The sequence below is a fragment of the Mustela erminea genome, chromosome 1, assembly GCF_009829155.1.
Source record: "Mustela erminea isolate mMusErm1 chromosome 1, mMusErm1.Pri, whole genome shotgun sequence".
NCBI lineage: Eukaryota > Metazoa > Chordata > Mammalia > Carnivora > Mustelidae > Mustela > Mustela erminea.
This window is the reverse complement of record NC_045614.1, coordinates 19,959,822-19,982,450: the sequence shown is the minus strand read 5'-3', so window position 1 is coordinate 19,982,450 and position 22,629 is coordinate 19,959,822. Positions and strand designations below refer to the sequence as shown.

General features: G+C 57.3%; 5 protein-coding genes across 9 annotated transcripts; 4 read left to right on the top strand and 1 right to left on the bottom strand.

The window, feature by feature from the left end:
- The first annotated feature begins 580 nt into the window (after positions 1-580).
- On the top strand, positions 581-3,582 carry HYAL1 (hyaluronidase 1). 2 transcript variants are annotated; one of them, XM_032320524.1, is made up of 4 exons: positions 581-1,148; positions 1,642-2,565; positions 2,927-3,016; positions 3,189-3,582. In XM_032320524.1, the coding sequence occupies exons 1-4, from the start codon at positions 1,128-1,130 to the stop codon at positions 3,501-3,503; spliced, it is 1,350 nt and encodes a 449-aa protein (XP_032176415.1). In that variant the 5' UTR covers positions 581-1,127; the 3' UTR covers positions 3,504-3,582. The 2 variants fall into 2 exon arrangements, with proteins under 2 accessions (XP_032176415.1, XP_032176424.1); XM_032320533.1 differs by having other exon boundaries at positions 581-1,174.
- A 2,031-nt stretch (positions 3,583-5,613) lies between these two features.
- Positions 5,614-9,657, top strand: NAA80 (N-alpha-acetyltransferase 80, NatH catalytic subunit). Its single transcript, XM_032340469.1, has 3 exons — positions 5,614-5,617; positions 5,701-6,072; positions 7,851-9,657. Exons 1-3 carry the CDS (start codon positions 5,614-5,616, stop codon positions 8,732-8,734), a joined length of 1,260 nt encoding a protein of 419 aa, XP_032196360.1. The 3' UTR covers positions 8,735-9,657.
- On the top strand, positions 6,068-11,952 carry HYAL3 (hyaluronidase 3). Of its 2 annotated transcripts, XM_032320502.1 has the most exons (4): positions 6,068-6,478; positions 9,670-10,580; positions 10,982-11,071; positions 11,188-11,942. In XM_032320502.1, exons 2-4 carry the CDS (start codon positions 9,687-9,689, stop codon positions 11,449-11,451), a joined length of 1,248 nt encoding a protein of 415 aa, XP_032176393.1. In that variant the 5' UTR covers positions 6,068-6,478; positions 9,670-9,686; the 3' UTR covers positions 11,452-11,942. The 2 variants fall into 2 exon arrangements, with proteins under 2 accessions (XP_032176393.1, XP_032176401.1); XM_032320510.1 differs by lacking the exon at positions 10,982-11,071 and having other exon boundaries at positions 11,188-11,952.
- Positions 11,953-12,283: 331 nt separating this feature from the next.
- IFRD2 (interferon related developmental regulator 2) lies at positions 12,284-17,444 on the top strand. Of its 2 annotated transcripts, XM_032320440.1 has the most exons (12): positions 12,289-12,540; positions 14,497-14,616; positions 14,702-14,786; positions 14,893-15,017; positions 15,103-15,260; positions 15,421-15,471; positions 15,558-15,736; positions 15,819-15,924; positions 16,258-16,395; positions 16,481-16,609; positions 16,690-16,785; positions 16,923-17,444. In XM_032320440.1, the coding sequence occupies exons 1-12, from the start codon at positions 12,483-12,485 to the stop codon at positions 17,001-17,003; spliced, it is 1,326 nt and encodes a 441-aa protein (XP_032176331.1). In that variant the 5' UTR covers positions 12,289-12,482; the 3' UTR covers positions 17,004-17,444. The 2 variants fall into 2 exon arrangements, with proteins under 2 accessions (XP_032176341.1, XP_032176331.1); XM_032320450.1 differs by lacking the exon at positions 15,819-15,924 and having other exon boundaries at positions 12,284-12,540.
- On the bottom strand, positions 17,074-21,748 carry LSMEM2 (leucine rich single-pass membrane protein 2). Of its 2 annotated transcripts, none has more exons than XM_032320475.1 (4): positions 21,415-21,748; positions 18,547-18,660; positions 18,268-18,453; positions 17,074-18,085 (listed from the first exon to the last, which is right to left on the bottom strand). In XM_032320475.1, the coding sequence occupies exons 1-4, from the start codon at positions 21,434-21,436 to the stop codon at positions 17,952-17,954; spliced, it is 456 nt and encodes a 151-aa protein (XP_032176366.1). In that variant the 5' UTR covers positions 21,437-21,748; the 3' UTR covers positions 17,074-17,951. The 2 variants fall into 2 exon arrangements, with proteins under 2 accessions (XP_032176366.1, XP_032176377.1); XM_032320486.1 differs by having other exon boundaries at positions 18,547-18,657.
- Positions 21,749-22,629: the final 881 nt, after the last annotated feature.

The following is a 22,629-nucleotide window of genomic DNA, read 5'->3' as shown; positions in this document are numbered from 1 at the left end:
ACAGTGCCTTTCAGACTTGTCCCTAAAGCAGAGGGGAGTTAGTCACCCCCCACCTAGGGCAAGTGGGTGTAGGGCCTGGGGTTGCCATACTTCCAGGGGCCCAAGAAATGTCTTCACTTTTTCAAGCAGAGGAAAATATTTACTCATAATGGAACATAGAATAATGACTTCAGCCTGGATGGTACCTGTCCTTGCACCAGCACAGTTTAAAGATTTTTTTTTTTTTTTTTAAGATTTTATTTTATTTTATTTGACAGAGAGAGATCACAGGTAGGTAGAGAGGCTGGCAGAGAGAGAGAGAGGGAAGGAGGCTCCCTGCTGAGCAGAGAGCCCGATGTGGGACTCGATCCCAGGACTCTGAGATCATGACCTGAGCCGAAGGCAGCGGCTTAACCCACTGAGCCACCCAGGCGCCCCCAGCACAGTTTAAAATGCATTTTTTAATGTTTTTTTTTTTTAAGATTTTATTTATTTGACAGATCACAGGTAGGCAGAGAGGCAGGCAGAGAGAGAGGAAGGGAAGCAGGCTGAGCAGAGAGCCTGGTGCTGGGCTCCATCCCAGGACCCCGGGATCGTGACCTGAGCTGAAGGCAGAGGCCCCAACCCACTGAGCCACCCAGGTGCCCCTCATTTTTTAATGTTTTGAGGAAGGGGCCCACAAAGGTAAAAGTGCCCAAGGCCCACAGATGATATAAGGCAGCCATGCAGGGAAGTGAGCTCCCTCAGGATACAGTACCGAGACACCCAGACTCTGCTACCACACACAGACCTGCCCAGCGGGGTCTGCCACCCAAGCTTCCACCCCCACCCCGATCCAAAGAAAGCCACAAAGCCGGCCTGGTGTTGACCTTGCGGGCGGGGCTGCTTCCGGCCCAGCCCCACCTCCCACCAAGGCACTCTGTTAGGGGTGCCAAGGCAGCCCTCTGCGGGGCTCAGCCTTCCAACCCACAGCCTGCCCCTCAGCCCTCCCCCAGACTGGGTGGCGTGACCCCCCCCACCCCCTACAAAAGCTCAGAGTTTCCAGCAGCAGCTTCCTCTGAGTCTGGTGCAGCTGGGGCCAGAGTTGAGGAACAGAATCTTGCTGAGCCCTGCCTAGGCCCTCCCGCTGGGGTCAGGAAATCTGGAGGATGAGGCCCTTCAGCCCTGAGGTCAGCAGGGACAAGTGGGCAGACTGGTGGGTATACAGGAGGGTTGGGCTGACCTGTTCTTGGTTGCTGAGCATCTCTTCTTCCAATGGCTGGCCAGGATTCCTAGGGGAAGAGACAGGAAAGGATCCCCCCCCCATCAGTCAGGTCAGCCTGGGGGCCGAGGGCCTGGCTCTCAGCCGCACTTCTCAAAACAGAAGTGGTGGCTTCTGTGGCTCTTGGGGAAGGGGATTGGTTAGCGTAGGCCAAGGCAAAGCCTATGGGAGGCAAGAAGGCAGAGGTCCCACCCTCGAGGCAACTCTATGTGCCCTCCAGTGGCAGCGCTCCCCCTGCACGCCTTTCCTTCGCCCTCTGACCTCCCTGAGCCCTGAGCCAAGGTCAATGTTTACCCAAAGTGGAGCAGAGATGGATTAATAAGCAAGGGGCTTGGCCAGCCTTCTCTAAGCAGGGGTAAGAGTGTTCAGAACCTGCTCTCAGCTTTGCCTCCCCTGGCCAGGTTTCCCTAGACCCATCCTCTGCCATGGCAATCCACCTGCTTCCCACCTATGCCCTCTTCCTGAGCTTGCTCAGCATGGCTAAAGGCTCCGGGAGCCCCATGGTACCCAACCAGCCCTTCACCACCATCTGGAATGCAAACACGCAGTGGTGCCTGGAGAAGTACGGCGTGGACGTGGATGTGAGTGTCTTCGATGTGGTGGCCAACCCGGGGCAGACCTTCCGCGGCCCTGACATGACCATTTTCTACAGCTACCAGCTGGGCACCTACCCCTACTACACGTCTTCCGCGGAGCCTGTGTTTGGTGGCCTGCCCCAGAATGCCAGCCTTGAGACCCACCTGGCCCGCTCCTTCAAGGACATCCTGGCTGCCATCCCTGCGTCCGACTTCTCAGGGCTGGCGGTCATCGACTGGGAGGCGTGGCGCCCACGCTGGGCCTTCAACTGGGACACCAAGGACATTTACCGGCAGCGCTCCCGGGCACTGGTCCGGGAGCAGCACCCCGACTGGCCAGCTCCTGAGGTGGAGGCAGCAGCGCGGAACCAGTTCCAGGAGGCTGCGCAGGCCTGGATGGCGGGCACACTCAGGCTAGGGCAAGCACTGAGGCCTCGTGGCCTCTGGGGTTTCTATGGCTTCCCGGACTGCTATAACTATGACTTTCGAAGCCCCAACTATACTGGCCAGTGCCCACCGGGGGTCAGTGCCCAGAATGACCAGCTGGGGTGGCTTTGGGGCCAGAGCCGTGCCCTCTATCCCAGCATCTACCTGCCTGCAGAGCTGGAGGGCACAGGGAAGGGACAGATGTACGTGCGGCATCGCGTAGGGGAGGCATTCCGTATGGCTATGGGTGTTGGGGACCCCAGTCTGCCGGTGCTGCCCTATGCTCAGATCTTCTATGACGGGACGAACCGCTTTCTGCCCCTGGTGAGTCTCCTATGACCCCACCCACCTTGTAGCCTACTTTTTCAGGCATTAGATCCAGTAAGGGAGGCCACACAGCCTTGGGGCACTTTTGTCCATTACTCCATTCCTTGAGTTCCTACCGGGTGCCAAGATCTGTGCTCGGCAATGTTTTGGCCTTCATCACAAAGATGGAGTGCCTGCTGCATGGCACTCACAGGCTACAGTGACAGGCTTGCCTCTTGCCATGGGAGACTAGGGTGGCCCCCGGTGGGGGTTATGAGTTATTTGTCCCATCCAGTGGTGTTACAGCAATCTGCTGTGGGGGGGTAGGGAGGAGGAAAGCTGTGTTTTTTTCTCAGAGCTGTGCTGTCCCTTTCCCCAGGATGAGCTGGAGCACAGCCTGGGGGAAAGTGCAGCCCAGGGAGCAGCAGGAGTGGTGCTCTGGGTGAGCTGGGAGAACACAAAAACCAAGGTAAGCTCAATGAGCCCAGGATGGGGGGTTAGGGTGGGGACAGGGGTGGAGCTGCCAGGCTGATTGGGAAGACCCTGGACTGCCCTTTCTATCCCTGCAGTCCTGGCTGGGACAGCAGGCTGGGGGCCATGCACTATTGTTGTGTGTCCCCGATGCTCCTCCTCCCACTCAGGAATCCTGCCAGGCCATCAAGGAGTACATGGACACCACACTGGGGCCCTTCATCCTCAACGTGACCAGTGGGGCTCTTCTGTGCAGTCAAGCCTTGTGCTCAGGCCATGGCCGCTGTGCCCGGCGCCCCAGCCACCCTGAGGCCCTCCTCATCCTCAACCCCACCAGTTTCTCCATCCAGCTTGCTCGTGGTGGCCGGCCCCTGACCTTACAAGGTGCCCTCTCACTTGAGGATCAGATGCGGATGGCTGTGGAGTTCCAATGTCGCTGCTACCGTGGCTGGAAGGGAGCACGGTGTGAGCAGCAGGGCACGTAGTGACTGGTCATACACCAGGATACACACATGGAGCCCCCTGTTTACCTTAAAAATAAAGTAGTTATTTTACCAGCAAAAATGGGTTTATTTGGGAACAGGAAAGTAGTGCCATTTGGGACATGCGACCTGTTGCAAAACCATGGGCAAGTCTGGAGAACAAAGAGGAGGAATGCTGTTTTAGAGAGGAAAGGGGGTAGTTGGAAGGGCCTGTTACAGAAAATCCACTGGAGTAAACTGGGAGTTTGAAGGGTGGTGGCAATGGCTTTTCATTGAGTTATGAGACTCTTGTTGGCTGGGCTGTTGTCAGGTAATGAGAAAACCTTTCCTCCCATTGCAGGTGTAAAGTAGGCTCCTTCCTGTTGGGTCTGCAAAGGGCTGCAAGGAGTGATATGTCTGAGTTCCCCCTTCTAGCCTCTCGACTCCACTTTATTTTATTTATTTATTTATTTATTTAAAAGATTTTGTTTATTTATTTATTTGACAGACAGAGATCACAAGTAGGCAGAGAGGCAGGCAGAGAGAGAGGAGGAAGTAGGCTCTCTGCTGAGCAGAGAGCCCGATGTGGGGCTCGATCCCAGGACTCTGGGATCATGACCTGAGCCGAAGGCAGAGGCTTTAACCCACTGAGCCACCCAGGCGCCCCTATTTTTAATTAACTTATTTGGCAGAAGGAGAGAAAGAGCAAGCACACAAGCAAGGAGAGCAGCAAAGGGAGAGGGAGAAGCAGGGTCCCCGCTGAGCAAGGAGCCCAGTTCAGGACTCGATCCCAGGACTCTGGGATCATGACCTGAGCCGAAGGCAGACACTTAACCGACTGAGCCACCCAGGCGTCCCTCGACTCCATTTTTTTTTTTTTTTTAAGATTTTATTTATTTGACAGAGATCACAAGTAGGCAGAGAGGCAGTCAGAGAGAGAGAGGAAGCAGGCTCCCTGCTGAGCAGAGAACCCGATGTGGGGCTCGATCCCAGGACCCTGGGATCATGACCTGAGCCGAAGGCAGAGGCTTTAACCCACTGAGCCACCCAGGCGCCCCCCTCGACTCCATTTTAAATGAGGTTTTCTTTATCTGATTTCACAGCCGAATGCAGTCTGAGCCTGACCACAGCTTTCTGAAGTACTATCATGGCTATCACATTAGCCATGGTCACAGTCAGGAGTACTCTCAGAGACCATCAACACCACATGCCTGCACCTGCACACATGTTTACAGGCCAGGACAGCTGAAGGCTCTAACTCCAGCACCCACCCAGCAGGGTCATAAACATCTCCAGAGACACTGAGCCCAGTCTTTTTTTTTTTTTTTTTTAAGATTTTATTTATTTATTTGATAGAGATCACAAGTAGGCAGAGAGGCAGGCAGAGAAAGAGAGAGAAGCAGGCTCCCCGCTGAGCAGAGGGCCCGATGTGAGGCTTGATCCCAGGACCCTGAGATCATGACCTGAGTCAAAGGCAGAGGCTTTAACCCACTGAGCCACCCAGGTGCCCCCTGAGCCCAGTCTTTAAGCTGTAACAATCATGACATTGTAGCAAACTGACATTCACTGGGGACCTACTCCTCCCAAGTCCTATGTTAAGCATTTTAAGTGGAAAAACTCATTCAATCCTAACATGAGGTTGTGAGGAAACAGGCACACACTGAAAGGGTAAGCACTTTGCCCAAGGCTGCACAGCCAGAAAAATATGAGAGGCTTAGGTGGAACCCAGGCTGTCTAGCCATAGAGGTAAAGCCCTTTGGCTCCTCCTGTGTGTTGACAGTAACAAGCCCTGCACGCAACCTGAACCTGCTCACAGGTACCACCCTCGCAAATAAAGCAGACATGATTCTTGCTTCAAGAGCTATTAAGTGCCTAAAACGTACACGCGCTGGGATGCCAGAGAGCACAGGAAAGGCTCGTCTCTCTCACTCTGTCCTGATGTCTGTCCAAGGACGGCTGCTTCCAAGTATAGGACCCAAATTTCAGGAGGAAGCTCCGTTTCTACACAGAACCCTTTTACCCCTGGAAGCCAACGGGGTCCGAGACCTGCCTGAGCCTAGGATGGGGCAAGACAAGGCAAGGCGGAAGTAGAACCAGGTGGAGGAGGGGCCCACCCGGTCAAGGCTTTGGCGAGATGGGTCCGGGCAAGACCTCGGCCGAACGGAAACCGGGAGAACTTAAGCTGTGCCCAAGAGCCAGAAACTCCGTCTGCCTTGAGCAGGGCACGGTCGAGGAGGAGGTGGAGCCTGCGCTGGGTCACAGCGTTGCTGCGCACGGAGCCGGAAGCTGTGGATTGGCTACGGCAGGAGAGACAGAGGCGGAGCCAGGGCAAAGACCCGACCTGCGTCGGCCCCGTGTTATGACGCGCTGAACCGGGGGCGGAGCCTAAGAGGTGACGCGCGGAGGCGGGGTGGGATCTGGCGGCCTAGGGAAAATCCGGACCAGGTGGGGCGCTGCGGGCCGCGGCGGCTGCAGTGCGTCCGCCACACCACTAGGGGCCAGCGCGGGCGGTCGGAAGAAACCAAACCACAGAGCGAGAAACCGGCCAGCGCGGAGCGAGGACGCGGAGCATCCCAGATCTTGCCTTCAACATGTCAGTACCTCCCTCTTCCCATGCGCAGCGTGTTCGTCCTCAGTGTCTCCCGTCCGCCCCACGCGTGCGGCCCTCAAGTGGCTATGCCGCCCCGCACGCCTTCCCTGCGTCTGTCGTTCCCTCCCAGAGCATGCCGAGCCACACCCACCCAGAGTCCAGTTCCCGAAGCAACCCCCCCCCCAAAAGCTCCACGGTTTGTCACCCACTAGGAGGGAGGGGGAAACAGCCACAGGACAGCCTTGCCGCCTCTCCCTGAGAATACATGAGCCCCGCCCACAGTAGGTGGGGTCGGCACTGAAAGGGTTAAGCCCGCGGGGACGTCTGGGGTTCCAAGCCTGCGGGCGGGTCCTGGGGCTTCCTCCCTCTAGGTCCGGGGTTGCGGCTGCTGAGGAGGTAGCTGATGCAGGTGAGGTGCTCACAGCCCTCTGGGATATAGTGTGTGGGGGTGGGGGCTCCGACCTGGGCATGACCAGTGTGGAATTGGCCTCAAGCTTAGGGGACCTTCTTGGGAAGGTGGGGAAGGGGAGCTAGGACGTCATCTCTGGAGCAGGTGAGTAAAAGCGTGCGGCCCAGCGGATACCCCACCGCCAGAAATCCCCCAGCATAGACCCTCCTGGCAGCAGGGCCTGGGGTCGAATGGGCAAACAATGGGATTTAGGCAAACAATGGGATTTAGGCGCAGGAGGTCTGAGCCCCCAACCTGGTGGCCGTTGGACACCCTTGTGGATTTAGGAAGGAAGCTGTGGTCTTTATCTAGGGTGACTACGAAACTCAGGCCAGGGGGGAACCAAGCCTGCAAGAGCCACATTGCTGTGGGACTGTGAGCCAGCCCCTTGCCAGTGTTGTTGGGGCCCCATCTGAAGGGACACTTGTGTCTTTGCCCAAGCAAAGTGTCCTGAGCTGCACAATGTCGGGGAGGGGACAGTGGACTCTGTGCTGCAGGCAGGGAAGGCAGTTCAGGGGAGGAAATCCGATCCTAATGGATGGGTGAGTCGTGCCCCAGGATTGCTCAGGTAGCAGGCGTGGCCCAAGCAGCCAAAAAGACTGGGACCAAGAATGTAGGGAAAAGGAAGGGACATAGAGCTCTTGGGGTTAGCTGTGTTTCCTCCAAAGAGAATTCTGAATGGGCTAAAGTAGGGGGTGTTGGTGTCTAGTTTGCATGTTCTGTCTGATGGCCAGCCAGCCATGGTGGTAGGACCAATCCACTGTCCTGGGGAGGACAAAGTTGTAGCCACAAGAGGCTGGGGCCAGGACTTTTGGGTTCTGCCCCAGCCTTAGCCTTTGGCCTCCCTCCAGTGTGGGGCAGGACATGCTGGATCTGTTTCCTCTGCTGTCCACGTGAGTCAGGTATAGGGGATGGTCTCCAGGTTACCTGTGTCATCAGGTGAGTATAGGGACAAGGTATAGTTTAGTAGTTGCAGGATGCTTGGGTTCCCTAGCACTCTGTCAGCCCCTCCCTGCCCCAACCCTGTCCTCCCTCTTGGTACAGCTTAACGTGGCTATTGTCCATAAGAGGAGCACCTTTGTGGTCCGAGGAAATACCACTGTCTGGCAACCGTGCTCTTAATCCATAGCCTTCCATTGAGCCACCGGCAACCCAGCAGGGTATGACCTTGGCTCCCAGCCTGACTCAGCTGAGCCTAGATCCTACATGTAGGCCAGAGCTCACTCTGAGCCCTGGCCCCCCAAAGCTGACCCCTACCCTAGACCATGCACACCAGATAGAGCTGATCTTGAGTACCAGCCCAGTTGAGCTGACTCTGGATCCTGCATGCCAGCCAGAGTTGACCCTGAGATCCAACCTGGCCGCGCTGACCGAGGATCCTGCACACCAGAGCTGACCCTGAGCCCCAGGCTAGCTGAGCTGACCCCGGGTTCTGCATGCCATCCAGAGATGATCCTCAGTCCTGGCTCCACTGAGCTGACCCTGGATCCCGCACACCAGCCAGAGGAGACCCCGGCTCCCAACCTGGCTGAACTGACCCTGGAGCCTGTGCACTGCCGACCTGAGCTCCTGGATGCCTGTGCTGACCTCATCAATGAGCAGTGGCCCCGAAGCCGAGCCTCCCGCCTGCACTCCCTGGGCCAGTCCTCAGATGCCTTCCCCCTCTGCCTGATGCTGCTGAGCCCCCGCCCCACACCCGAGTCACTCCCCATTGTGGTGGGTCATGCCCGCTTATCACGGGTGCTGGACCGGCCCCAGAGCCTCCTGGTGGAGACAGTGGTGGTGGCCCGGGCTCTGAGGGGCCGTGGCTTTGGCCGCCGTCTTATGGAGGGCCTGGAGGCTTTTGCTCAGGCCCGGGGCTTCCGCCGGCTGCACCTCACCACCCACGACCAGCTGCAGTTCTACGCCCACCTGGGCTACCAGCTGGGTGAGCCTGTGCAGGGCCTGGTCTTCACCAGCCGACGGCTGCCTGCCACCCTGCTCAAGGCCTTCCCCAGAGCACCCCCTCCCCGGCCGCCCTGCAAGCCTCCTAGTCTAACTGCCCAGACTGCCCCAAGAGCCCCCAAGGGGCCGGCACTGCCACCACCCCCTCCCCTGCCTGAGCCCTTGACCACCTCACCTCCACCTCCTGCAAGGCCCCCTCCACAAAGTCTGCTGGAGACACAGTACCAAGACCTGAGAGGATGCCCCATATTCTGGATGGAAAAGAACATCTGAGGGCTACCCACGGCAAAGCACTACTGTCTACAGGGTCGATGGACTGCTTAGGACAGTACCAGCCTCATATGGCCTCAGTACCCCCATTGGCCATAGCTCAGTCCCTAGAACCTGGAAGCTGCTTGTTGCCCGAGCACCAGCAGGGCTGGGAGAGGCTCCATAGCTGGGGCTCAGAGCTGTCAGTGTGGCTGAATAAAGGCTTCTGATGGGTGCGGCTGTGACAGTGTATTTGTTGACCCACTCCCACCCCCCATCCTTATCTTAGATCACTGTCTCTGTAAGATCCTTGGGATCCACCTTGGCCCTGGACCCTGGATGAAGGGAAGCCTACCCTTTGCCCCTCCCATTCTGCCAGGCCACTGTGACAAGGTGTCTGTCTGTTCTCTTCCATGTTCATTCATCACCATTCACTGAGCACCTACTGTGTGTCAGGCCCTAGACTGGGCCCGGGCAATGAGGAACTAGACAGATAGGGCCTTGATCCTGCCACAGGCATACAGTGGCAGGATCTATGTTGGGACAATGGGAACCTAAATACCCTCAGTCCATTGGAAATCCGGGGGAGGTAATGTCACAGCAGAGATTTGAGTGCTAAGTAGGAGTCAAGCCAGGCAAGGGGGAGGGTGTTACGTGTTCCTGGGGCAGGGAACAAGATGGACAGAGGACAGAAGGGGACTGGTGAGAACTGTGAGTAAGCAAGGTGTCAGAGGGCACAGTGGTCCCATGACAAAGAGGGAGAGCATGGGAGGGGAGCTGCCCAGGCCGATGCATGGTGTGGCTGGTTTGAGGGGGCCAGAGGACTACAGGGGGGCCATATTTTCCCCACCCCCTCATCCTTGTGGGGAATAGTGGGGGAGTGTTCCTAGCTTTCCAGGCTGTGTGGAAGGTATGGCCATGGAATTGGACTCTAAGCTCACAGCTCCTCTCTCCTGCAGGTTTCCATCCCTGGGGCATGATCATGCTGCTGGGCCTGGCCCTAGTGCTTGGAGTAGCCCTGTGCCTAGGGTTTGGCCAACCCCTGGTGTGGGCTCCTGAACGCCCCTTCTCTGTGCTGTGGAACATACCCTCAGCACACTGTAAGACTCGCTTCGGCGTGCACCTGCCACTAGAGGCCCTGGGCATCACAGCCAACCGTGGCCAGCGTTTTCATGGCCAGAACATCACCATCTTCTACAAGAACCAGCTTGGCCTCTATCCCTACCTTGGGCCCGGGGGCACAGCTCACAATGGGGGCATCCCCCAGGTTGTCCCTCTTGACCGCCACCTGGCACGGGCTGCCTTCCAGATCCATCGCAGCCTAGGACGTGGCTTTGCTGGCCTTGCAGTGCTAGACTGGGAGGAATGGAGCCCACTCTGGGCTGGAAACTGGGGCCGCCGCCGAGCCTATCAGGCAGCCTCATGGGCTTGGGCACAGCGGGTATTCCCCGACCTGAGCCCCCAGGAGCAGCTCCATGAGGCCCGTGCTGGCTTTGAGCAGACAGCCCGTGCCCTGATGGAGGACACACTGCGGCTGGGCCAAGCCCTGCAACCCCACGGGCTCTGGGGTTTCTACCGCTTCCCAGCCTGTAGCAATGGCTGGCATGGTATCACTTCCAATTACACGGGACACTGCCACCCAGCTGCCCTTGCCCGCAACACCCAACTTCATTGGCTCTGGGCTGCCTCCAGTGCCCTCTTCCCTAGCATCTACCTCCCACCCAGGCTGCCACCCATCTACCACCAGGCATTTGTCCGAAACCGCCTGGAGGAAGCCTTCCGTGTGGCCTCTGTTGGACACCCACATCCTCTGCCTGTTCTGGCCTATGCCCGCCTCACACACCGGAGCTCTGGGAGGTTCCTGTCTCGGGTGAGTAAAAGTTGAGATCTAGGGGTCTGAGTGGGGAGGCATGAATGGGGAGGCAAGGCCCTGACTGAAGAGAAGACCTTGCCCCAGGGGAATTTGATGGGGAGGCTCTGATCTAGTTCTTCCTGGGAGGTCCCATCCTGGAGCATCTGAAAAGGAAGTTTGGCTCTGCCTTGGAATATCTTGAAGAGGAAGGCAAGCCCAGCCATTGGAGCCCTTGTCTGAGGAGAAACATCTTCTGAGTGGAGGACCGGAGAAGCCACTTAGAGGCTCAGTGCCAAGGAATCTTACTCTAGATATGAAACCAGATCATGGCGATGAGCCAGAAAAGTTTCTCAAAGGTGGAAGTAGGCCCAGTTGGATCCGCCCAGTTCAGCCCTGGCTTAGCTGTTCTTTGCCTCCAGGATGACCTTGTGCAGACCATTGGTGTGAGCGCAGCACTTGGGGCAGCCGGCGTGGTGCTCTGGGGGGACCTGAGCTTCTCCAGCTCTGAGGTGAACATTGTCCCTCCAACCTGCCATGCAGCCCATGCTAGAGTCCCTGGGTTGGGGAAAAGACCATGTCAGAGCCACGGAGCAGGAACACTGATACATCATTCCCCTTTCTTCAGGAGGAGTGTTGGCATCTCCATGACTACCTAGTGGGCACCCTGGGCCCCTATGTAATCAACGTGACCAGGGCAGCCATAGCCTGCAGTCACCAACGGTGCCATGGCCACGGGCGCTGTGCCTGGCAAGATGAAGGACAGCTGGAAGCCTTTCTGCACCTGCAGCCAGATGGCAGCCCTGGACCCTGGGAGTCCTTTGGCTGCCGTTGTTACCTGGGCTGGGCTGGCCCTACCTGCCAGGAGCCCAGGCCTGAAGCAGCAGCGTAAAGCCAGAAGTTACCTGCTCCTGTGTCTCTTGTCCCTGCTGCCATATGTATCTTGTCCCTGTCCCACACTTGTTCTATTCAGTTTATACTCAGTCCTCCCACACACACACCCCACTTCCCATGGGACCCCTGGGAAGTGGAAGGGGCCAGAAAAAAAATGGTTTACACCATTTTACCTTATTATTATTATTTTGCTTGCACCATTTCAAAACCAAAGTTCCTCTGAGATCATTGGATCCCTTCTGATAAGAAAGCAGCCCAAGGGAGAGTCAGCGTTTCAGATGGTTAGGGTTGCCAGCCCAGAGCTCTGTTCCAACTCCTCACCAAGTCCATGGAAAGGTCATAAGAGACCCATCCAGGGACAGGTAGGCTCCAAGATCTCGGCTAAGGTCTGTAAGTGCTAAGCTGTTGTCTTTCCTCTGCTTCATCATAAAGTCACTTTTTCTTTCACTGCCTAAGGTTTGACTGTTTACTCAGTTCTACCAAGCCCCACGCTCTTTCTGTGGCGAACGTCCAGCCTCAAGTGTCAAGAAATGCCGGTCCTGCCTGCCGTGGTAGGCTGCTCCAAGGCCGCAGCTTCAGAGTTAATGACTGTGCTGGGAAGCACATGGACACGGGAGGAGGGGGTGGGTGACCGTAGGGCATTGTGGGTGCATAGTTCAGCGAGAGCGTCGTGGGCTTTTGGGTCTCGGGAGTACACTACAATTCCCGAGATGCTCTGCGCCAAGCCGGCCGGCCGTCATCTGCGCGCACAGCCCCCTGGGACTAGTAGTTTCAGCCGCGTGGATGTGGGCCTGAACCCAATGGCCAAGAACTCACATTCCCGGCCACCCGTTTAGCAGGGCGGGGCGCTCCGACCCGTTTGGCAGGGCGGGGCGCCTCGCGAAGATGGTGTCGCGTGTGGCGTGTGGCTCCCGTCGTCTGCCCAAGTCTCAGCTTAGCCCAGCGGCCGGCGTCTCGCCGGTCTGGAGCCCTCACCCGCCGGGTCCCTGACCCCGCGCCCTCCGCGCGCCCGCGCTCCTGATTCCCGGCATGCCCCGCGCCCGTAAGGGCAGCGCGCCCCGCAAGGGCGCCCAGCGCCGCGGAGCGGGTAAGTGGCGAGCAACTAGTGAACCGCGAGCGGGGTCCTGCGTGGCTTTCCCGTCGGTGTCCCGGAGGGTCCTGAACAGAGACTTCTCCCTCGACCAACCTGGCGCTGCGTCCCGCAACTCCCCCGCCGTCGGCACGTGCCCCAGGAGGCAGCGGCCACGTGGGTGTCCAACTCTAGCGCACTGCTTGCAGCTCCGGAGCTCGCGTTACCGGCCCTAAACCGGTGGGCGCCTCCCCGCCTCAGTTTCCCGCATTGCCGCCGCACCCCAGTTGCTTCCTATGGTGGACAAACCGCCGAACCGAGCAGGAAGCCTGTCCCCCCGCCACTACCTGGTGCTTTCCTGGACTGGACTAGGAAATTGGAGGGAGGCCTAGCCTGCCGGGGAGTACTAAGGGGATCGGCTATAGGGAAGTTGCAGGATTACGGCTTTGGTGGGCCTGGCACGGCTTTGGTGGGCCTGGCAGGAGGGTTGGGGAGTGCCCTGGAGCCCGAGGCGGCTCTGAGACTTATCAGCTTCCAACAGGAGTGTGTTTTGGTGCAGTAAACACATATGTTTACTCTTCAGGAATGGGGTGCCTGCTACGCACAGCTCAGACTTGGCCACAACCCTAACAGGACTTGGGTGTGGGGGTATCTAAGAGGGTAGCGACATTCCAGAAGTGTTGGTGCTGTGGGATAAGTTCATTAAATGGTGTCAGCTCCACACTTAGGAACCAAGGAGTTCTGGAGGGGCTTGTGGGTGAATCCCGAGAAGGTGAAGAAGAGAGTGCTATGCAGAGAGAAAAAGTTGTGCCAAGCCCTGGCATCTGGAGGGAGCACATGAGGGAGGCTGGGCTGCTTTGGCTGGTTAGGGTAGTAAGAGAGGAGGTGAGGAGAGGCCTGGATGCATGCTCAACTTTGTCCAGCAGGCACATGGAGTATTTAGTTCCTGAGAATTAGGACCAGCCTGATGACCAGAACCCATCTGGGGCTCTGTTGCAGCAGCTGCCCTTGCCAAAGTCAGCCCCTGACCCTGGGCAGAACCCACACACAGGAGTGTACGTTATGCTGACCCTGACATTCTCCTTTGTTTACCTATTTTCAGGGACTCACGGGGTCAGGGGCCACTCCATTTTCTGCATTTCCCAGGATCAGGAGGGTGCTGTATGTCCATTCACCCAAAGCTAAAGGCCTGGGATGGTCCAGGGGGATCTCAGAAGACAGTATGCTTGAAGCCTGGGGCAGCCACCCACATCCACTAGGAGCTGGGCTTCTGCCCCAGGGCAGATAGATGATGTTGGCCCACAGAAGAGCCACAACTAGTTGTTTAGTTATTATCTATAACAGATATAGATATATATTTGCTATACCAGAAGAGTCTTTTAGCATCTGTTTTGCACGTGAAGAAATTGAGGGGGTAAAGGCTAGGTATTTGACTTGGTTACACCTCTTTTAAGATAGGAAGCTGGAATTTGAACCCTGTGTGTGTATGTATTCTATATATACAGATCCTATAATTAAGCCCCTGACCTTTGCCCTGGCCATTTTTAGGCATAATCTGGGCGAGTAGCTGAGCTCTCCCAGGGTTTGCCTAGAAATAACCCCACTCCAGGCTCAGCCACAGGCTTAGGTGGGGCCTGTGCAGCCCTGTCTACCGCTACCAGGCTCTCAATCTCTGTAAAGCACACTATAGTCTCAAGGAGGCTCTACTCACCAAGCCTGCCGGGTTTTCCTCGGCTGGACCTCGCGTCTGATGTTCTCCAGCTGATGGACCTCATTTCCCTTTCTCCTCCTTCCTGGCTCAGTGTTCCCTGAATCAGACCCGGTGCCCCATGCCACAGTCTCTGTTTCCTCATCTCTGAAAGGGGCAGGATTTTATTCTCGTGGGCTTATGAGGTTGGGTGAGGTACCCCCCAGCCATCCCTCATCAGTGGAGGCAGGCCAGGTGCTGCCACAAATGTGTCCAACCTTTCCCAGGTGCCCGGAGCAGTACCCAGGCTGACTCAGGTTCCAGTGAGGACGAGGCCGTCAGTGAGGCCCGCAGCACCACCAGTGAATGCCCCAGCCTCCTTAGCACTGCAGCCGAGGACAGCCTTGGTGAGAGCGGGTGGGAGGTGGCAGGGCCTCTGTGGGGATTCCCTGGGATAGGTCAAGACACAGGGCTGACCCGCTGACCTTGCAGGGGGGGATGCCGCGGAGGAGCAGGGCCAGCAGGAAGACCTTGAGGAGAAGTTGAAGGAGTATGTGGACTGCCTCACAGATAAGAGGTACCCCTGACTGCTGGCCAACCCCCACACCCGTGTCCCTGCTCAGCCCATGCCAAGTGTGACCCAGTAGGGCTGGCCCACAAGGTCCCCTCTCTTCGTCCCCCAGTGCCAAGACCCGGCAGGGTGCTCTTGAGAGCCTTCGCCTGGCCCTGGCATCCCGCCTACTCCCCGACTTCTTGCTGGAGCGCCGCCTCACCCTGGCTGATGCCTTGGAAAAGTGCCTCAAGAAAGGTTGGGCCCTGGGGGCTCAGGGGAGACCTGAACTGGCTGGGTGCTGACCCTCGCTGCATGGGCTGACCGGAAAGCATTCCTCCAGGGAAGGGCGAGGAGCAGGCGCTGGCCGCTGCTGTGCTAGGCCTGCTCTGCGTGCAGCTGGGCCCTGGACCCAAGGGCGAGGAGCTCTTCCACAGCCTGCAGCCCCTCCTGGTGTCTGTGCTCAGTGACAGCACAGCCAGCCCTGCTGCCCGGCTCCACGTGAGTGTTTGAGGCTCTGTGACCCCCTTCTATCCCCTAGTCCCAAAGCAGAGAGGTGGGTTCCACCTGCCTTCAGGCTCCCCTACTCTAAGGGTGAGCCCTGTGGCCAGGAACCCAGGCTCACTCTGATTGTGGCATGGCTTTGCCCCCCTTCCCACAGTGCGCTTCTGCTCTTGGCTTGGGGTGCTATGTGGCTGCTGCCGATGTCCAGGTAAGTCATCTCCGGGCACAGGTAATAGAGCACCTAGGCCCTGGCTCTGCCCCTGAGCCATTCCCACTGGCTCCCTGTGTCCCTAGGACCTGATGTCTTGCCTAAACTGCTTGGAAAGCGTTTTCAGCCGGTCCTGTGCAGTGGGTGGCTCCACAGTCCCTGTGGTCCCTGCCAGCCAGCATGGCCTGCTCTGCGCTGCCCTGCAGGCCTGGGCTTTGCTCCTCACCGTCTGCCCCAGTGCCCATATCAGCCACATCCTGGACAGGTAAGTGACTGCTCGCTGTGAGTGGGAGGGGAAAGGCAGCAAGGCCCCGGCCCACACATAGCTCAGCCTGCCCCTTCCCCAGGCAGCTGCCCCGGCTGCCCCAGCTCTTGTCCAGCGAAAGCGTGAACCTGCGAATTGCTGCCGGCGAGACCATCGCACTACTCTTTGAGCTTGCCCGGGACCTTGAGGTGTGAGGCGGAGTGGGGAAAGGGAAGGGATGGGGGCCTCCTGACACCACCTGTCCAACCTAGGCTGGATGCAGGGGACATCGCAGAAGTTAGGGCAGCCCTAGGTTGTGACAGAGGGGAGGTCACCCTAACACAGACTCAGATGCCGGGTGCTGTGGTGGGGGCTTTGAGAGGGGTGTCTGACCCCCAGATAGGGGCCAGGAAGGGATTCAGGGGGGCCAGGCAAAGGAGGAAACCACTTTGGCCGTGAGAGGAAGGGTTTGGGCAGCCCCATGTTGAGAGTGTGCAGGGCCTGGGCTTCTGCTCACACACCCTCCGTTGCTCCCGCTGCAGGAGGATTTTCTATACGAGGACATGGAGGCCCTCTGCAGCGCCCTGCGGACCCTGGCCACTGACAGCAACAAGTACCGTGCCAAGGCTGACCGGCGGCGGCAGCGTTCCACCTTCCGTGCCGTGCTGCACTTCGTTGAGGTACGTGTGAGCACGTGTGTCCTGGTGAGAGTGCTCCCTGGACACAGCCGCTGAGCCCTGTTCTGTGGGTCCCCCTATGCTGCAGGGTGGGGAGTGTGAGGAAGAGTCCATCCGCTTCGGCCTCGAGGTGCTCTATGTGGACAGCTGGGCGCGGCGCCGTGCCTACGCTGCCTTCAAGGACGTGCTGGGATCGGGCATGCACCACCACCTCCAGGTGGGAGGACGGACGGGGAGGGGTTGCCCAGCTTGGCTCTTGTGGACCAGCCTCAGCTCACTGCCCGTTTCGTCCCCCAGAACAACGAGCTCCTCCGTGACATCTTTGGCCTGGGCCCTGTGCTGGTGCTGGATGCCGCCGCCCTGAAGGCTTGCAAGATCTCACGTTTTGAGAAGGTTTGCACCCTCGGGCACCCTTCTCTTCCCCATGTTCCCATGGCCTCGAGGCCCAGAGCTCTGCAGGGGCTGGAGGAAAGGGCTTGGGCCTCCCCTTCCCTGGCTCACCAGAGCCTCGCTCGCTGCCCCCACTCCAGCACTTGTACAACGCTGCTGCCTTCAAAGCACGGACCAAGGCACGCAGCCGCGTGCGGGACAAGCGGGCAGACCTCCTCTGAGGCGGGGCCAGCAGAAGAGACTGTCCACACCCGTGCCTGTGTTTTTAACAGAAGACACTGCAACAACTCGTCCCTGCCAGGAATCATCGCTTTATTTTTTTAATGACAAAACCAAAAACAGACATGGGGATGGGGTGGCCAGAGGCCAAGGCAATTGGGATCCTGGCCCCTTGCCCCTGCCCACAGCGCTGTGGCCTCTCCCTGCCCTGTCCCAGGCCTGGCCAGATGTGTGCTTATCCCAGAGCTGTGGGGCACATGGTAGGAGGGCTGTCCCTTGCTCTCCTTCCTCGAGCCCTGCTCTTCTGGGATGACCCACATCCTTGAGGGGAACGGCATCTGCCAAATGGCACCGAAACAGGTGGGGACACGAGGGTGCCTGGAATGGATCTATATGCTGATTTTTAAAGATTATTAGAGATAATTAAACTGAATGCTCAGCCTTCTGTGGCCATTAGCTCTGGGTATTTCCGCCTGCCCTCCCATCTGCCGCCCCCGTGGGCTCTGCACCATCTCCATCTCATCTTTGCCTTTTAAGACCGTCTCCTCAGGTGGCCGTCCTCCCCATCCTCAGAGTTCTCCTGCTTGAGTGCTGAGGCACTGGATCCCCGCTGGGAGGCCTGGCAGAGTTTGGGCAACTGGGGTGGGAGCAGCTATTTCTAGATTTGAATCTACGTCTGGGGGAAGCCAGAAGCTGCTGACAGGCCACAGAAGGAGCCAGGAGGCTGGTATTGCTTCCTCTGACCTTGGGCCACCCAAACCAGGGCCTTGGCACCAGAAAACCTGGCCAGCCCTGGCCTGAAGACAGGAGAGGTGGGGAGCATGTGGTCAGGTCAGACTCTGGTACAGAAACCTCACCAAGGAAGTGCAGAACGGTGGGTCAGGAGAAGCCTGCCTTGGCCACTTTATCCCCGCCCCCCCCCATCCCCAAGCCCTGGTCCCATTGGTATCTCAGCTGGGTGCGGGGGCCTCGCTGGAGTTGAGCCTGCGCAGCTGGCTGAGGCTGGCCAGCCGGAGCCTGAGGAGCGTCTCTTCCTGGGTGTGCAGGGTGTGTGCCAACACGCGGAGAGACTCGCTCTGCAGCACTGGGGACAGGCAGGAATGAGGGGGTCATCAGACCTCCTGCCACCCCACAGCTCCCCACCCTTCGCTGCCTCGGCCTCAGCAGCTGCTCCCTCCAACCATGCAGAAGGAAGTGCCTTCCAGGCCCTGTTCCTCACCCTCAGTCCCCACTTGCTACCCACACCATCCATCTGTCTGTCCGTACCGCTCAGATAGACAGCCAGAATGGCGAGCGCCAGGCAGGTGAGCACCAGTAGTGCCAGCAGCATCAGGAAGCTTCCCCGGCCTTGCAGGGGACCACAGCCAGCCTGGGCACACAGTGATGGGGGCAAAATGCCCAGCAGCTCATCCCATGGCTGCGCTTCCTCAGCCAGGTAGGGGCGCAGCGAACCTGGGGGGCAGATGGGGCATCAGGAGGGTAGGGGGTGTACCTGCCCTCCTCCCTACTCCCAGTACATCAGTCCTGCCGCCCTGCCCCCCTCACCTCCGCTGTGCAGGTCACTGATGGACTCCACCTGGTGCAGCCGCACCTCCTGTGTGTGGCTGGGGGCCAGTGGCTCCCTGCTCCTGGAGCTCGCTGTCAGTGCCACAGTGTCTGCTGGGACAGGGCAGGACTGATTCAGCTAGCAGGCCACCCCCCCCCCCCCTTCTTTGAGGTGGTTTCCAGCAGCAGCAGGGACTCAGAGAAGATGGGAAAGGACAAAGGGAGGTTGGCTCCAAATGCCCCAAAAACCAACTCAGAAATGATCCTTGTTTGGGAACCAGGATGACCATGGAGCCCCCTGGGCCTGGTAACACCCACGACAGCAGGAGGTCCATCTGACTTGCTCGCTCTGGCTCCCCCCCCCCCCCCCCAGTGAGTACCGCAAGGACTTTTAGGCATTCCTTTGCCTGCTCATTCCTAAAGAGTTAGCAGCCTTGGAGGGCTCGACTGACGGTGCATGAAATTTCATCCCTGCTTCTGCTATCAGTTTGCTCTGCAGACCCTGTGAGGTAGCCACCAGGCCAGACCCAGTGTCTGGCAACTTTGCATGCCCCACAGAAGCACCCCTCTCCTAGCCGGGTGCCACCTGTCCCCCAGGGCCTGCTTTAACGGCCTCTGAGATCTGTGATTCAGCTGTACTTCTGTGAACCCTGCTGTTTTCACTCAGCCTTGTAACAGGAGACCCGCCTTTGTTATCAAGCTGTTCACAGGCTCCTGCCGCCTCCCTTTGAGGCTGCCTGGGCATTTAGGTTGTTTCCAGTTCCCTTCTGAAGCTAATAACCCCTAGGAAAGGACATGCATCAGCGAGTATGAAGGTTTTCCCCAATTTCCTAATTGTTAATAAGGACAGATTACTAGAAGCAAAGTTACTGGCTTAAAGAGCAGGGGCTTCTTTAAGCCATCATCAAACTGTCCTCCAGAATGGCTGTCCATAGCTCCCAGAAGGGTATATCACCACCTTTAGGCCTTTTCACTGAAAAAAAAAAAAAAATTACATACATACATGCGTACACATACGTTTGCCAAACTGGGCGATGAGGAAGGGCCTTCCTTGACCTGTTTGATTGGGTTTCTTTCTTTTTTTAAAAAAGATTTTATTTATTTATTTGACAGAGATCACAAGTAGGCAGAAAGGCAAGCAAAGAGGAGGAAGCAGGCTCCCTGCTGAGCAGAAAGCCCGATTCAGATTCAGGGCTCCATCCCACGACCCTGCGATCGTGACCTGATCTGAAGGTAGAGTCTTCAACCCACTGAGCCACCCAGGCGCCCCTTGATTGGGTTTCTTTGCCTGAAATACTTTCCTTATCCATTCCCAGCCTCTGCCCACTTAGTCACTGGGGTGTCTACTTTTCTTGTGATTTCACTGATTTTTAGACCCATCAAAAATATTTTGTGGGGGCGCCTGGGTGGCTCAGTGGGTTAAAGCCTCTGCCTTCGGCTCAGGTCATGATCTCAGGGTCCTGGGATCGAGCCCCACATCAGGCTCTCTGCTCTGCGGGGAGCCTGCTTCCTCCTCTCTCTCTGCCCACCTCTCTGCCTACTTGTGGTCTCTCTCTGTCAAATAAATAAATAAAATCTTAAAAAAATATATTTTGTGATTTCTAAAAAGTATACTTTTTTTTTTTTTTTTTTAAATAATCTTGGCTCCTTATACCTCCAGATACCCAGCTAGACACTAGATAACAAAGCAGGGGGGGCACTGAGGGAATTCCTGCTGATAGGGGCAAGGGTGATTGGACTCTCAGTCTGTCACTTTCAGAACAAGAACTCAGCCTTCATGATTTGCTTGAAATTGGCCCTTGATATGCCCCAGAGTAAAAAGAGATGCTGCCAGTCACGTTTGGGTGATGGGTTGGGGATCATAGTAAATTCCTCTCTGCAGCTGGCTCTGCTTTCCCCACACTTTTTAAAAATAATATTTACCTATTTGAGAGGGAGTGTTTGTGGACACAAGTGGGGGAGGGGCAGGAGAGGGAGAGAATCTCAGGCAGGTTCCAACTCCCTGCTGAGCGCAGAGCCCGACAGAGGGCTCATCTCACCACCCTGAGGTCATGACGTGAGCAGAAATCCAGAGTTGGGTGCTTAACGGACTGAACCACCCAGGTGCCCCTTCCCCACCCTTCCTAAGTTGAACTCGGATTCTGTTCATTCCCAGGAAAAAATTTGATAAACGTTGTTTGGACCCCAGAAGGAGGCAAACATCTCCCATCACTACTGGGGGCTGGGCACCCCACCCCCATCCAGCTGAAATGTTGAAAATGTGGTAAGGGAGTTGACCGGCTGGGCCAGAGAAGCGTGGGGCAGCTGGTCAGCCCTGTTCGGCCCCACTGAACCTCTGTACTTGGGTGCAATGGGGCAGTTAGGCGAGTGGCCACCAAAGGCCTAACTAGCTCTAAGCTGCGCCAGGCCAAGGGATCCCAACTAGCCAATAGTTAGGTCCATTTTAGGCTCAAGCTGGAGGAGGCCGGAGATCTACCCACTCCCGGTCTCTGGGCCACATGCACAAAGGCTTCCTGGGAATAGCCTACTCGGATCCCAGCTTCCTCCCTGAATGAAGAGCCTAGCTGGCCAGGCATCTGCCCTGCCCACACCCACTTGGGCACAGCCTATAGTTGACCAGGTAGCTACCCCCCAATCCCTCCCTGTCCTTAGCAGGGGAGACAGGCAGGGCAGGAGAGGACATGGGGTTCCAGATGTGGTAAGCCCTCTCTCCATGCACAAGGGGTAGTAGGTCCCTTAACTCAAGCTGGGACATGGTGACTGATGACTAGTCAAGGAAGTGAGGTCAATGGGATGAGGCAGGGCTGCTCCAGAGTCCACAGGGTCACAGGACAGGGGACTTGCCCTCCCCCATTAATGCTCTCCTACCTTCCTGGGTCTCCTCAGGCATGGCGGGTGGTGGACAGTTGGGGGGCTGATAATAACACCCAGTAGCAGGACAGGATGAAGGCAGCAGTGGCTCCTCAGAGCCTGGAAAGGCTAGTGGCCTCCCAACCCAGGCCTAAAATAGGCCTGAGCTCAGCCCACTGGGCTATATTTAGAGGGGGCAGCCCTCAGCCCTGGGAATGGGTGGAGTGACCCAGCGGGGACTATCTAGCTGGTGATGGAGCCCAGACAAGAGCACACCTCCACTAATGCAGGTGCCCAGGGTCTTTCCTGGGGAACTCTGCCACCCCCGTATATGTACAGGCCTTGGTGTCTTTACCCAGACAAGCAGCCTCGTGCTCACCTCCAGCAACGCCCCTCAGGACAGCTGAGACCTGAGCCTCTCTACTCCCAAAGACCTCTACTCAAAGCTGGGTCATCTCTACTCCAAACCAATGGACAAGCACCTGGCCCTGTGGGGCCAGCAGGTCACACATCCCTGGGGTGATGGATAACGAGCCGGGGACATGAAGGCCCCCAGAGGGGGCGGAGACACACCTACACATGCAGGTACTCATGCTGGTCAGTGGGCAAACTTAGATTGAAGATTGGTATTTCTGTTAAAAAGCTTACAAGCTGGGGGAAGGGATTGCCCCCTCTCTGCCCTCCATTTCCTCATCTGTAAAACAGGAATGACAATGGTTCCTCCCTGGCACAGGACACAGGAGGATGGAAATAAAGCCACATGTCAGAAGCACTTAGCACATGCAGTTTAGAACCCTCCTACTCTAGGGGCGCCTGGGTGGCTCAGTGGGTTAGGCCGCTGCCTTCGGCTCAGGTCATGATCTCAGGGTCCTGGAATCGAGTCCCGCATCGGGCTCTCTGCTCAGCAGGGAGCCTGCTTCCTCCTCTCTCTCTCTCTGCCTGCCTCTCTGCCTACTTGTGATCTCTCTCTGTCAAATAAATAAATAAAATCTTAAAAAAAAAAAAAAAAAAAAGAACCCTCCTACTCTCCAAAGGTACACAAGTCACACACAGTGTATGAGGAGGCATGGTACCACTTACCCTTGAAGGGAGGAAGTGGCCCATCTTAGGGCCCACACTCTGCTATTGGACCCCTGAGGCCCTCCTTCCCAACTGGGACAAAGCAAGACAATAAGCTCTACCTCCTTAAACATCCCAAATCCATCAGTTCACTGTATCACTGGCCTCCTTGAT